This window comes from Phoca vitulina, unplaced genomic scaffold (genome assembly GCF_004348235.1).
Source record: "Phoca vitulina isolate PV1807 unplaced genomic scaffold, GSC_HSeal_1.0 scaffold4, whole genome shotgun sequence".
In the NCBI taxonomy this organism is placed as follows: Eukaryota; Metazoa; Chordata; class Mammalia; order Carnivora; family Phocidae; genus Phoca; species Phoca vitulina.
This window is the reverse complement of record NW_022589707.1, coordinates 51,530,239-51,543,742: the sequence shown is the minus strand read 5'-3', so window position 1 is coordinate 51,543,742 and position 13,504 is coordinate 51,530,239. Positions and strand designations below refer to the sequence as shown.

General features: G+C 33.6%; 1 protein-coding gene across 1 annotated transcript in view; it reads right to left on the bottom strand.

The window, feature by feature from the left end:
- Positions 1-628: 628 nt before the first annotated feature.
- LOC116630646 (alkylglycerol monooxygenase-like) overlaps positions 629-13,504 on the bottom strand; it is a 36,461-nt gene continuing 23,585 nt past the window's right edge. Inside the window, exon 5 of the mRNA XM_032401313.1 lies at positions 629-822. Within this exon, the coding sequence (XP_032257204.1) occupies positions 629-822 (194 nt within the window). The remainder of the gene's footprint in view (positions 823-13,504) is intronic.

Genomic DNA, 13,504 nt, shown 5'->3' with positions numbered 1-13,504 from the left:
ATTTTTTTTGCTTGATATTTTACGACATTATTCATCTTGGTTCTTAAGAGAATTCAGAAATAAACTGCTAAAAAATGGCACTGTTCTATAGGATTGAAAAGAAATGGAGTAATTGTGCTATTTTTCTTCAATAGTTTTCCTTAGCATGGGTAATAGAATATTTGCAAGGTGTTTATGAAGATGCTTAGCACTAAGAAAAGCAAGAAATTCCCAGGTATAGATGAATAAAGATAAAAAAAAGTCTATTTACATTTGATGGTAAAAATAAACTAATCAAAAATGCTCAACCATATATTAAAGATGATAAAGCAAGAATTATAATCTAAGTCTCCATTTGATTTACTTCAATTTATGATCTTTTTGAACTGATTTTACACATATAAGGACTTTTCTAAGCACTGCTAAAATGCTTTAAGGAGATGAAAAAGTATTTGTTACTCTGAAAATCTTTAAAAATCAGACTACAGTTGATAGCTGAGTTATGTGTTTACTATTTACAACTTCCTCTCTAAAGATACAGGTATTGCATTCCTTGCCTTTTCAAATGTAACCTTATACATCTGTTGAGCACACATCTGGACATTTAGCCCAACTCATCATTTCCTTCTGTATGTCCAAAAACTGTCAGTTATGTCAGCCAAGATTCAGCCCTTGGGAGAACTGAAAAAGTTACATCCTTCTTTTGTCCAGGTTTTATAAACTCTTCTTTACCTTTTTCCCCAGGATACCAGTAAGTATAAAAATAAGCAGTCTGAATTCCTTCTGGCCCTGGAGAAAGGAGCGTGGGAGGATGAGGGGCATGTGATCCATTAACATTTGCTTCTACAGAATAAAGAACAAAGGCTTCATATGAAAAAACAGACATTGACTGTCCACACAGTTATTAAGCAAGTGTCTTTTCTTTGACAAAGTAAATAAAATTTGAATATAGAAAAGAGGGAGCTTGAACACCAATGCGGATCTGTACTCTCAAAAGAGAAGGATCTCACACTTCATAATGTTAAAATTTTCAAATCATCAAGGAAAAGTAATGATTCTGGATATGTGTACACCTAAGAGCTCAGCCTCACATGACAGAATCACAAGAATAATTTAAAATGTTATAATCATAGTGTAAGAGTTTAACACATATCTTAATAAAAGGACAATAAAATAGGAGATGTGACTTGTGATTAAGAAATTTAATGGTTTGTGTGTATACTGCTATGGGTGTGTTATATTCAATTATGTCCATAGCTATATGTATGTACCTGCTTGTTTTATATTTTAAAATACTTATGCTTTAAATGTTTATATATGTTTGTGTATGTTTATGTGTATGGGGGATTGGTGGATGTAGTTACGCTTTTATTAAATGCACAGGAAGAATAAAGAGTAGCTACAAAAATGGTTAATTATATAGTGTGGTTGCAATAGGTAAAAGGAAGAAGGATGGGAACAATATTTCTGAGTATATATTTTTATGCTTCTGAACTATTTTATGTACCATGAAATTAAAGGTAAATATAAACACTTGAACATAAATGAAACAAATTAATTTAACCATATATCAAACTGTTACCATAACCAGAGAAAAGTATTTCAAGTAATTTTTTGAAGAGTTCTCTGATTACATTCATAATGGAATACACTTTAAAGAAAAAACAAAACTGAAAAGAAATCTTAAACTTCTATCAGTAAATTTTTAGTTTGATATTTTTCTATAAAAGATTTATTGTGTACTATATAACATAGGAAATAAGTACATTATTACAAGTCAAGATTTTCAGTTTAAGAGAATATAAATACAAATATGAAAAGTCAAGGGCAAATGCTAAAATATTAAAATTGAATTTGAGATATCAATATGAAATTATATATACTATACACATATTCTATGTCTGTTCACCATAAGACACAGAAAAATGCCAGCTAATGGTTATAAAAGGAATAACACATTTTTAATAAAATCATCATTTTGCAACCCCCATAATGCTAATGGTAATTCAGGCAATTTTCAGAAATGGAAGCTAAAATCATTATATGAAAGGTTTGGTGAAAATAGAACAGACTCATGTCAAAGTATAGGTTAATTGCTGATTACATACAAAAATTGCTAATTTTTGACAACTGAATGAATTCTTTTAGAATTTTTTTAAAGATTTTACTTATTTATTTGAGAGAGAGAGAGCATGAGCACAAGTAGGCAGAGGGGCAGAGGGAGAAGCAGACTTCCTGCTGAGCAGGGAGCCCAACACCGGGTTTGATCCCAGGACCCGTCATGACCTGAGTGACCTAAGCCAAAGGCAGATGCTTAACCTACTGAGCCACCCAGACACCCCCTGAATAAATTTGTAATGGTCAGTAGGAAAATTCATATTTTCCTTAGGTTATTGAATCAGTTTGGATATGCAATTTTTTTCCTAGAAATTTGTTATGTTTATCTCACAGACATACACACATATATGATATATATACAATCACATACACACTTATATATTGATTTTTTAAAAGACTTTATTTGTCAGAGAGAGAGAGAGAGCACAAGCAGGGGAGTGACGGGCAGGGGGAGAAGCAGGCTCCCCCCTGAGCAAGGAGCCTGATGCAGGGCTTGATCCCAGTACCCTGAAATCATGACCTGAGCTGAACACAGACCCTTAACTGACTGAGCCACCTAGGCGTCCCTATATATTGATTTCTTATTAAGGGGAAAATGTGCCTTCATGGGTTTTGGCTAAAGCAATCATAATCTTTCATTATCTTACATAATGGTGTGGCAGCCTGCTTTATGGAAATTCTAATCTGAAGTACCTAACGTTATTTATGAACTATTCTTGCCAAAAATATTTATCCTGAGTCTTATCAATCTGGAGTCTAAATCTAACATTCAGTTTGCAGATTACTCAGAGGTCAGAGGGTAGAGTTAAGCAATACTAGGTAAGAATAGTCAGATACATTTAGAATGTGGACCATTTTACAAGACAACTGGCCTGGATGCTTCAGATATAAATGGCATTAAAAAATGGGGTGACAGTTTCAACTCAAAAGGTGCCAAGAAAAAAAAAAAAGACAAAAGAACTATTTGGTAAATATTGATTTGATTTAATTAAAATTTCATAAAAGATATTATTGGCATAATTAGGGGAATTAAAAAATGAACTGAATATTAGATGATGTAACAGATTTATTGTTCAACTTCTTAGGGATACTAACATTATTTTTTTTTTAAATGTCCTTGGGATGCCTGGTTGGCTCACTCAGTTAAGCATCTGCCTTCGGCTCAGGTCATGATCCCAGGGGTCCTGGGATCGAGTTCCGCATCGGGCTCCTTGCTCAGCAGGGAGCCTGCATCTCCCTCTGCCTGCCTCTCTCACTCTCTCTCTCTCTGACAAATAAATAAATAAAATCTTTAAAAAAAAAAAAAAGTCCTTAAAATGGACAATTCATGGTGAAGTATCTGGGGACAGAATTACATTTCAACATACATTTAATTATTCAACTATACACATAGACAACTCTATCTAGGAATATTTATTTATTTATTTATTTCTAGAATATTTAAATACATATTATTGTCAATTCATCTTCAAAAGAGATAACATGTTGCTTGTTCTCTCTGTCAGTATCTTTAGTGAGTAATCAGTGTTACTGAATTTGGGCTTCACATTAAAATGACAGTGGGTGGCTCAGTTGGTTGAGTCTGCTTTCAGCTCAGGACATGATCCCAGCGTCCTAATCAGCAGGGAGCCTGCTTCTCCCTCTCCCTCTGCCTGCCCCTCCCCCCTGCTTGTGCTCTCTCTGTCAAATGAATAAATAAAATCTTTTAAAAAATAAAATAAAATAAAATAAAAAGACTGGGTGGCTTAAAACAACATCAACAACAAAAACCACATTTAAGCCCAAGCCCCCACTCCTAGAGCTTCTAATTTCAGAGGTTCTGTTTATAACCTAGGTATTAATTTTTTTTAAGCTTCCAAGGTGATTGTGATTGATGCCCAGCCACAAAAAGTATCACATCACAAGTCAATCAGCCAACAAACACCACCTAGGCTCGAGGACTACAATAAGAGTATAACATTGCATGAGAAGAGAAAGGAGTCCTACTCTATCTTATCCTAATGCAGCTTAATCCTTATTTTCAGTAAAAATTTTGACACAAACAACCTAATCACTAACTTTAAATTTTCTTTCCTGCCAAGATATTTAAGGATTTATATATATCAACACAACCTAAAATAGGTAGATTGCATAGATGTTGATATTCATACATGTTGTATTTAATGAAAAGTTTTAATTTTACTAAGACACTAAAGAAATGGCAAAGCCCATTTCTGAAATCTGAAATCAATGGCCTCTGGTCAAAATATCCACACTCTGGCACATCAACTCTGAGAGTTGGACAAGTTTCTTAAACTCTCTTTGTTTTAGTTTCCCCTTTTGTGAAAGTGTTGGGATAGAAAACATCTGGGTTTTTTTTAATTAAATATGAAAATCTATGAGAAATACTTAAAAACACTCAGAGAACTCAGTAAATGTTAGTCATTGTTAATATCATTTCATTAAGTGACAGGTTTTCATTGTCTAATAGGACAAGAAGGTCCGACACTTATTTGGCCTTAATATGTTCACAATTATTTTATTTTACTAGATCTAATTCCAGTGAAGAATCTGGAGTCCTACAGGATTTGAAAATGGCAAAACTTCTTGTCACCTATAAAACAACCTCCTTACATTTAAATTTTAGTAAAATTCAGTACTTATCCTTTACCCACAAACTTGTGGCAAAACCCCTCGAGTGATATTCATTAGCTCTTCTTGCTGAAGTTTTTGATGTGTATATATGCTGAAGTATGTATTTAGAATCACTGAAAAGATGGTGATTAACTTAAAATCTAAGCAATATCTACTGTCATTCCAATGAGTTCCTGTTATGTTGTGGTTATGTATTTCATTACATTGATATATTCTTATTTATCCCCATTCTCATATTAATCTCTTTTCTTGACATCAGTAATTGTATATCTCCTTTTTCATATCCCCAGTTTTCTACTGATATTTAGTCAAAAAAAGTAAGCTACGATGATAATTTAATGTGCCTATGTAACTATTATCTGGTTTTATTTAAATTAGATGATTGCTTGCACTATTCCTTTTTAGCAAAATTTTAAATATGGGTCTTTGCTATAAATGATTTATGTATCACTGCCTCCACTGAAATATCCTCTACTTAAACTCATTTACATTCTTTGTTTTCTACTTTCTACTCATTTGGTTTTATGCTTTATGTGCAGTTCACTAAGTCCTTACTTAGAGTCAGTTTTTTCCCTAAGCAATATTATCACCATGGTAAAGCCCATCAAATTATGCATAATGACATATTTTCCTAAATTTTTAAAGACAGAGAAATCACTGCTAATAAAATCTAGTACTTATGAAATAAGATTTCTTATTGATTTAACATCCACCTGCATATCTCATGTATTTTTCTGGGGCTCATCTGTACTATTTGCTTAACTCACAGTAGAAGCACTTCACATTAGAGGACATGTCCTCTTTGATGCTTCAAATAGCTCCAAAGTACAGAGCTAGCAATGAGCATTTGTTTTGAAAAATGATTATCATACAAGCTATATACTGTGAAAATAGATAGTTGTGGGATTTTTTTGCAAGATTTGTGAATTTGGAAAGAAGAAAAAACATACACATGCTTTTAAAATGCCTATGACACAAAATTACATTTTGGAAAGCATTCTAAGCATGAGTCTTCAAAATTTAAGAAAAAGGACAATCAAATTACCTACTAGCATTAAGAGAAGAAAGAATAAATCTGTTTTAGTGATTTTTTTCCAAGTCACTTTCTAGGTGGTGGAAAAGAGATTTCGATCTCTTAAGTTGGAAAAACCTATCGTCAAATTAATATTTAATTAAGCTGAGAAGGCAACAAAAGAAACTTTAAAATGTAGTTAAAATGTACAAATTCTAATAGATTTTGTTTCTTCCAAAAATTTTCACTATTTTTAAAAAGTGTAAGATATAAAAACATTGAAGTTTGAAGGAAAAAGGAGTGTGATAAGCTTGACCTACTAAAAAAATTCAAATTATATGATATTCACTTAAGGAAAAGAAACAATTTTAAAATAAAAGTGCTCTGTAATTTTATTTATTATAGATGACAACTATTCATCTAAAGAAAGATCATTAATATCTTGTGCAAGCCTAAAATGGCCTTTCAGTGTTCCCTATTGCCTATACATCTGTGTTGAGATCTAAAGTGTTCATTTTCCTATGTATGCATCTTATTAAATATAAAGACAATTTCATTAAAATTTAATAAATAGAAATCCACATGGTGTGTTTCATATAATCAGAATTCCCTAGCTTTAGTTTATATAGTACACGTGTACATATACCCAATGATACAGCTATGTAATAAATCTTTTAAGATCCTTTATGAAGTTCTATTGTTATCTCCAAGTAACAATGAGAAAAAAATGTTCATATGAGGATAAGTAAACTTAATACTGCATTTTGACAAAAATAATTATTTTAACAAGTAATGTATATTAATTATCATTTAAGGAAAACATAATAATTTTCATATTGTTATATTATAGATAATACATTATTTAAACAGAGAGACCAGATAACATAACAGGTAATTTTTTTTTTTTTTTACTTATTATGTGTCAGGCTCTTCACTAAGTGTTTTCTCAATTGTAATCTATTTAAGCCTCACAATGATCCAATGTGGATTCTGCTATTGTTATTTGAATACTGCAAATAAGGAAAAACAAACTTAGAAATTTAATTAACTTAGAAAATTAACTTAGAAACTTAATTAACTTAGAAAATTAATTCAACTCCAAAAATTATATATTTTAAACTAATTCTTTTGACTTCTGTACATAATTTCTAATTTGTACAAACATGGAAAAATATATTGTAATATTTTAGAATGTTTTAGGAAAAAACAGTGAACAAATCTGCAGTACTTTAAATATGATCTTTAAAACCAGTGTTAGCATTTTAGTATTTAGTATTGACTCTATGAGGTATCATAATTCATTATTTATTCAAGCTTGATAACCACATAAAAATGAAAGGATTATTATTCCCATTTCACATATGAGGAAACTGAGCTTTAGAAAGATTAAGTGGATTGGAAACCAGGTGTCAATGACTCTAAATGTGCCTTTCTCCCCCCTCACCAAACACTGCCTCTTCCTCAAGCCAATGAAGCTGCTCTCTGTATATTCATGAAATGAGAACATTATTGTTTTCTCAGTCAGCTAGTTTATTTATTAATGGGCTGAAATATGTCCACCAAAAATTTACATGTTGAACTCCTAACCCCCAGTACCTCAGAATGTGACTATTTTTGAAGACAGGGCTTTTAAAGAGTTAATTATGTTCAAAGGAGATCATTAGGGTGGATCCTACTCCAGTATGATGGATATCCTTATAAAGGAGATTAGGGCACAGACACATACAAAGGGAAGATGATATAAAAACAGGAACTTGGGAGCACCTGGGTAGCTCAGTCAGTTAAGCATCTGACTCTTGATTTCAGCTCAGGTCATGATCTCAGGGTCATGATATTGAGCCTCGAGCTCCAAGTTGAGCTCTGCATTCAGCAGGGAGTCTGACTGAGGTTCTCTCTCTCCCTCTTCCTCTGCCCCCCCCCCCCTCCCCACCCCTATCTCTAAAATAAATAAATAAATCTTAAAAAAAAAAAAAACCCACACAGGGACTACACGATGGCCATCTGTCAGCCAAGAAGAGAGGCCCCAGAAGAAACCAACCCTGCTGACCTCTTGATCTCAGACTTCTATCCTTTAGAACTGTGAGGGAATTTTCTGTCATTTTTTTTCTTACCCCTTGAAGCACATAAATCCCCAAAAACATTCAACCAAGAAAATCATTCTGAGTCCAAATGTCCTAATAGGGAAGAGAGGATTACTGGTCTCTTCTAAAATTGGGACAAAGACAGTAGACCAATGTGTTAAGGATAGCCAAGTCCATAGAGTCAGCCATGAGTCCTGCTTTAGTTAATCTTCTTCGCCTTCTGGTCCTACAACACTTTCTTTGCACAGAACTACAAATGTAATGTATGAGAGAATCTCATTTCTTTCACAACTTACATCTTTAGTGAGACTAAAGTTGGATTGAAAACAGGCACTAAAATTTACGGGCTTCATGGCATTTTACTTAACTATTTGACCCCTTTTTATTCTCTATATAAACAAAGGGGATAAAACTGGTAAATCAATCCCCAGCCCCATGTCCCAGTCTACTCAATCCACAAATCTTCCCTTTAAATAAATGACACTATTCACTCATTTTCTCCAGCCAAGTTTTTGGAGCATTTATGGATTTCCTCTTTCTTACACAACTCACATAAAAAATGTCAGCAAATCCTACTGGCATTAGCTTCAAAATATATCCAGAATCTAACCAATTGCTATCAACTCTGTTGATAACTACCATAATCTAAGGTAGAGCCTTTCAAATTGTACCAGGCAAAACAAAAAAACCCAAAGGTCATTCAATGCAATCATAGTTTTAAGGAATAAATTTTCAGATTGTCAAATTCCCTATATTCATGATCTTAATAACACTTACCTGAAAATAAATCTGTATATACAAGATGTATTTTCTAAACCTACTAAAAAACAAACAAGTCAAAAACAAAAACCAAAAAACTCAAGACATAGCCACATCTTTTTAAAAATTTATTTTTACTTTTATTTCTATTTTTATTCCAGTATACAGTGTTACGTTCATTTTAGGTGTATAATATAGTGATTCAACAAAACTATACTTTACTCAGTGCTCACCAGGATAAGCATACTCTTAGTCCCCTTAACCTATTTCATCGATCTCCCCATCCACCTTGCCTCTGGTAACCATCCATTTTTTCCCTATAGTTAAAAGTCTGTTTTACGTTTTGTCTCTTTTTTTCTTTGTTTTGTTTCTTAAGTTCCATGTATCAGTAAAATCATATTATTTATCTTTCTCTGACTTATTTCACTTGGCATTATGCCCTCTAGATCCATTCATGTTGTTGCCAATGACAAGATTTCGTTCTTTTTTTATGGCTGAGTAGTATTCCATTGTGTGTGCATGTATGTGTGTAAGTGTGTGTGTGTTTATTTTGCATTTTCTTTATTCATCTATTAATGGACACTTAACGTTGCTTCCATAATTTGGCTATTGTAAATAATACTGCAGTAAACATAGGGGTGCATATATCTTTTCGAATTAGTGTTTTTGTATTCTTTGGGTAAATACCCAGTATTGGAATTACTGGATTGTATGGTAATTCTATTTTTAATTTTTGAGGAACCTCCATACCGTTTTCCACAGTGGCTGCACCAGTTTGCATTCCCACCATCAGTGCACTAGGGTTCCTTTTTTTCCATATCCTCACCAACACTTTTTGTTCATGTGTTTTTTATTTTGGCCATTCTGACCAGTATAAGGTGATATCTCATTGTAGTTTTGATTTTCATTTCCCTGATGATGAGCGATGTTGAGCATTTTTTCATGTGTCTGTTGGCCATCTGTATGTCTTCTTTGGGGAAATGTCTGTTCATGTATTCTGCCCTTCTTTAGATTATTTTTGCTTTTATTTTTTTTTGTTTGTTTCTGGTGTTGAGTTATGTAAGTTCTTTATGTATTTGATACTAACCCTTTATTGGACGTGTCATTTGCAAATATCTTCTCCCATTTAGTAGGTTGTCTTTTAGTTTTGTTGATTGTTTCCTTTGCTGTAAAGAAGCCTTTTATTTTAATGTAGTCCCAATAGTTTATTTTTGCTTCTGTTTCCCTTGCCTGAGGAGACATAACTAGAAAGATGTTGCTATGGCCAATGTCAAAGAAATTTACTGCCTGTGCTCTCTTCTAGGATTTTTATGGTTTCCGGTCTCACATTTAGGTCTTTAATCCATTTTTAATTTATCTTTGTGTATTGTGTAAGAAAGTAGTCCAGTTTCATCCTTTTGCATGTAGCTGTCCAACTTTCCCAACACCATTTGTTAAAGAGATTGTCTTTTTTGTACTGCACGTCCTTGCCTCCTTTGTTGAAGATGAATTGACCATATAATCCTGGGCTTATTTCTGGGCTCTCTATTCTGTTCCCTTGATCTTATGTGTCTATTTTTCTGCCAATACCATACTATTATATTACTAAAGCTCTGTAGTATAGCTTGATATCTGGGATTATGATATCACAATATCATAACTGGATTATATCTCCAGTTTTGTTCTTTTTCAAGATTGCTTTGGCTATTTAAGGAATTGTGTGGTTCCATACAAGTTTTTGGGTTATTTATTCTAGTTCTGTGAAAAATGCTATTGGTGTTTTGATAGGGATTGTATTAAATCTATAGACTGCTTTGGGCAGTATGGACATTTTAACAATGTTGGTTCTTCCAATCTATGAACATAGAGTATCTTTCCCTTTGTTTATGTTGTCTTCAATATCCTTGATCAGTGTTTTATAATTTTCAGAGTCCAGATTTTTCATCCCCTTAAATTCACTACTAGGTTTTTAATTATTTTTGGTGCAATTGTAAATGGGATTGTTTTAATTTCTTTCTCCTACTTCATTATTAGTGTATAGATATGCAATGGTTTTCTGTATATTAATTTTGTATCCTGTGACCTCACTGAATTCATCTATTAGTTTTAGTAGTTTTTTGGTGGAGTCTTTAGGGTTTTCTATGTATACTATCATGTCATCTGCAAATAGTGAAAAGTTTACCTCTTCCATACTAATCTGGATGCCTTTTATTTCTTCTTCTTGTTTGATGGTTGTGGCAGGATAGATATCCTTTCTCTTCTTGATGTGATGTATCATGTTGATTGATTTGTGAATGCTGAACCACCCATGCATTCCAGGAATAAATTCCACTTGATAGCGATGAATGACTTTTTTAATGTACTGTTGGATTTGGTTTGCTAATATTTTGAGGAATTTTGCATCTATGTTCATCAGACATATTGGCCTGCAGTTCTCTTTTTTGTAGTGTCTTTATCTGATTTTGGTCTCAAGGTAATGTTGGCCTCACAGAATGAATCTGGAAGCTTTTCCCTCTCTTCTACTTTTTGGAATAATTTCAGAAGAATAGGTATTAACTCTTCTTTATATGTTCGGTATAATTCATCTGTGAAGCCATCTGGTCCTGGATCTTTGTTTCTTGGGAGTTTTTTGATTCCTGATTCCATTTCAATGCTGGTAATCAGTCTGTTCAAATTTTCTATTTCTTCCTTATTAAGTATTGGGAGGTTTTATGTTTCTATAAATTTATGTATTTCTTTTAGGTTGTCCAACTTGTTGACATATAATTTTTCATAATATTCTCTTACAATCCTTTGTATTTCTGTGGTGTTGGTTATTATTTCTCCTCTTTCATTTCTGATTTTGAGTCCTCTCTCTGTTTTGTTTTTGTTCTTTTTGATGAGTGTGGCTAAATGTTTATCAATTTTTTTATCCTTTCAAAGAATCAGCTCCTGGTTTCATTGATGTGTTCTATTGCTTTTTTTTTTTTTTTTTAATTTCTATTTCGTTTACTTCTGCTCTAATCTTTATTATTTCCTTCCTTCTACTTGTTTTGGGATTTTTTGTTCTTCTTTTTCTAGCTCCTTTAGGTGTAAGTTGAGGTTGTTTATTTGACAATTTTCTTGCTTCTTGAGGCCCATATTGCCATAAACTTCTCTCTTAGAACAGCTTCTGCTACATCCAAAACATTTTGGACCATTGTGTTTTCATTTTCAATGGTCTCCATGTATTTTTTGATTTCCTTTTTGATCTCTTGGTTGATCCACTTATTATTTGGTAGCAATTTATTGAACTTCATGTATTTGTGTTCCTTCCAGATTTTTTCTTGTGGTTCATTTCTAGTTTCATAACATTATGGTTGGAAAAGATGCCTGGTATGATGACTTCAGTTTTTTTGAACTTGTTGAGACTTGTTTTGTGGCCTAACATGTGATCTATTCTGGAGAATGTTCCAAGTGTGCTTGAAAAGAATGTGTATTCTGCTGTTTTAAGATAGAATGCTCTATGTCTCTTAGATCCATCTGGTCCAATGTGTCGTTCAAAGCCACTGTTTCCTTGTTGATTTTCTGTTGATGTAAGTGGAGTTCACTATTATCATATTACTATTGATTATTTCCTTTATGTTATTAGATGCTTTATGTATTTGGGTGCTCCCATGTTGGGTGCATAAATATTTAAAATAGGTTTACCTTCTTGTTGGACTGTTTCTTTTATGATTATGTAGTGTCCTTCTTTGTCTCTTGTTACACTCTTTGTTTTAAAGTCAATTGTATATGTTAATTTAAAAAAAGTCAATTTTGTCCAATATAAGTATTGCTACCCTGGCTTTCTTTTCACTTCCATTTGCCTAATCTGCAGAAGCATGCAGGGGTGGGGTGTGCTGTTAGCTAGCTAGGTGGAGAGTGTTGCCCTGTGCTGGGTCCTACATGTGTCCTCGTATCTAGGCTGGGATTGGGGGGGGGAGGGAGATGGCACCGATTAGGTCTTTATTCTTGGAGAAGTCTCCAAAAAATACCTACCCCTTCAGCACATGCTCTGAAATTAGTAAATGAATCTTCCTGTATACCCCAGGTGTCATTCAAACTGCTGCTTTTATGCTGTTCTCTGTGGGGTTGTGTGTGGTGCTATCTCTCTAAGGTGGGGACTCAGTTTCCTATCACCCTCAAGTTCTCCCAGAACCAAGCCCCTGATTTTTAAAATTCTAGCTGTTAAGCCCCACTGACTGTAAGAACTCACAAAGTTAGGCCCCTCTTGTTTTCAAACACAAATGTTATGGGGATTCATCTTCCCAGTATAGGTCTTCAAGGCTTGGGGTACCTAGTGTAGTGGTCTGTTCCTCTCCCCTTTCCACAACCTTTGTGTCCCTCCTTCCTGCAGACAGTCCTGTGGCCCCATTGGCTCCCAATTGTGTCTCTATCCTTCCTACCTTCTTTGATATGGTATCTTCTCTACATTTATCTGTGAAGAGTCTGTTTTGCCAGTCTTTGGGTTGTTTTTCTGAGTTATTTACACTGATGTGCGTGTGGTTGTATCTGTCGGATGAGGTGAGCTTAGGATCCTCCTACTCCACCATCTTCCCTGGAAGTTGTCACATATCTTAATATGGTGCATTACTCTGCAGTGTGAAAAATGCTGAGGCACCAAACAAAAGGTATAACTAAATATTGGTTTGGGAAGATATCTATAAGGATTAACAAAGGAACTTCAAAATCATAGACCTTTGTTTCAAGTAGCAAACATATTTCTCAAAACAATATAGAATCAATCCATTGCATTGGAAATAGAATTAAGGACTTCATTTTTTAGAGTAGTTTTAAGTTCACAGCAAAAATTGAGAGGAAGGTACAGAGATGCCTTATGTACCCTCTGCCTTCACACATTAATAGCCTTCTCCATTATTAACTTCCCTCACCAGAGTGATTCATTTGGTGCAACTGATGAAACTACACTGATAAATTCTTC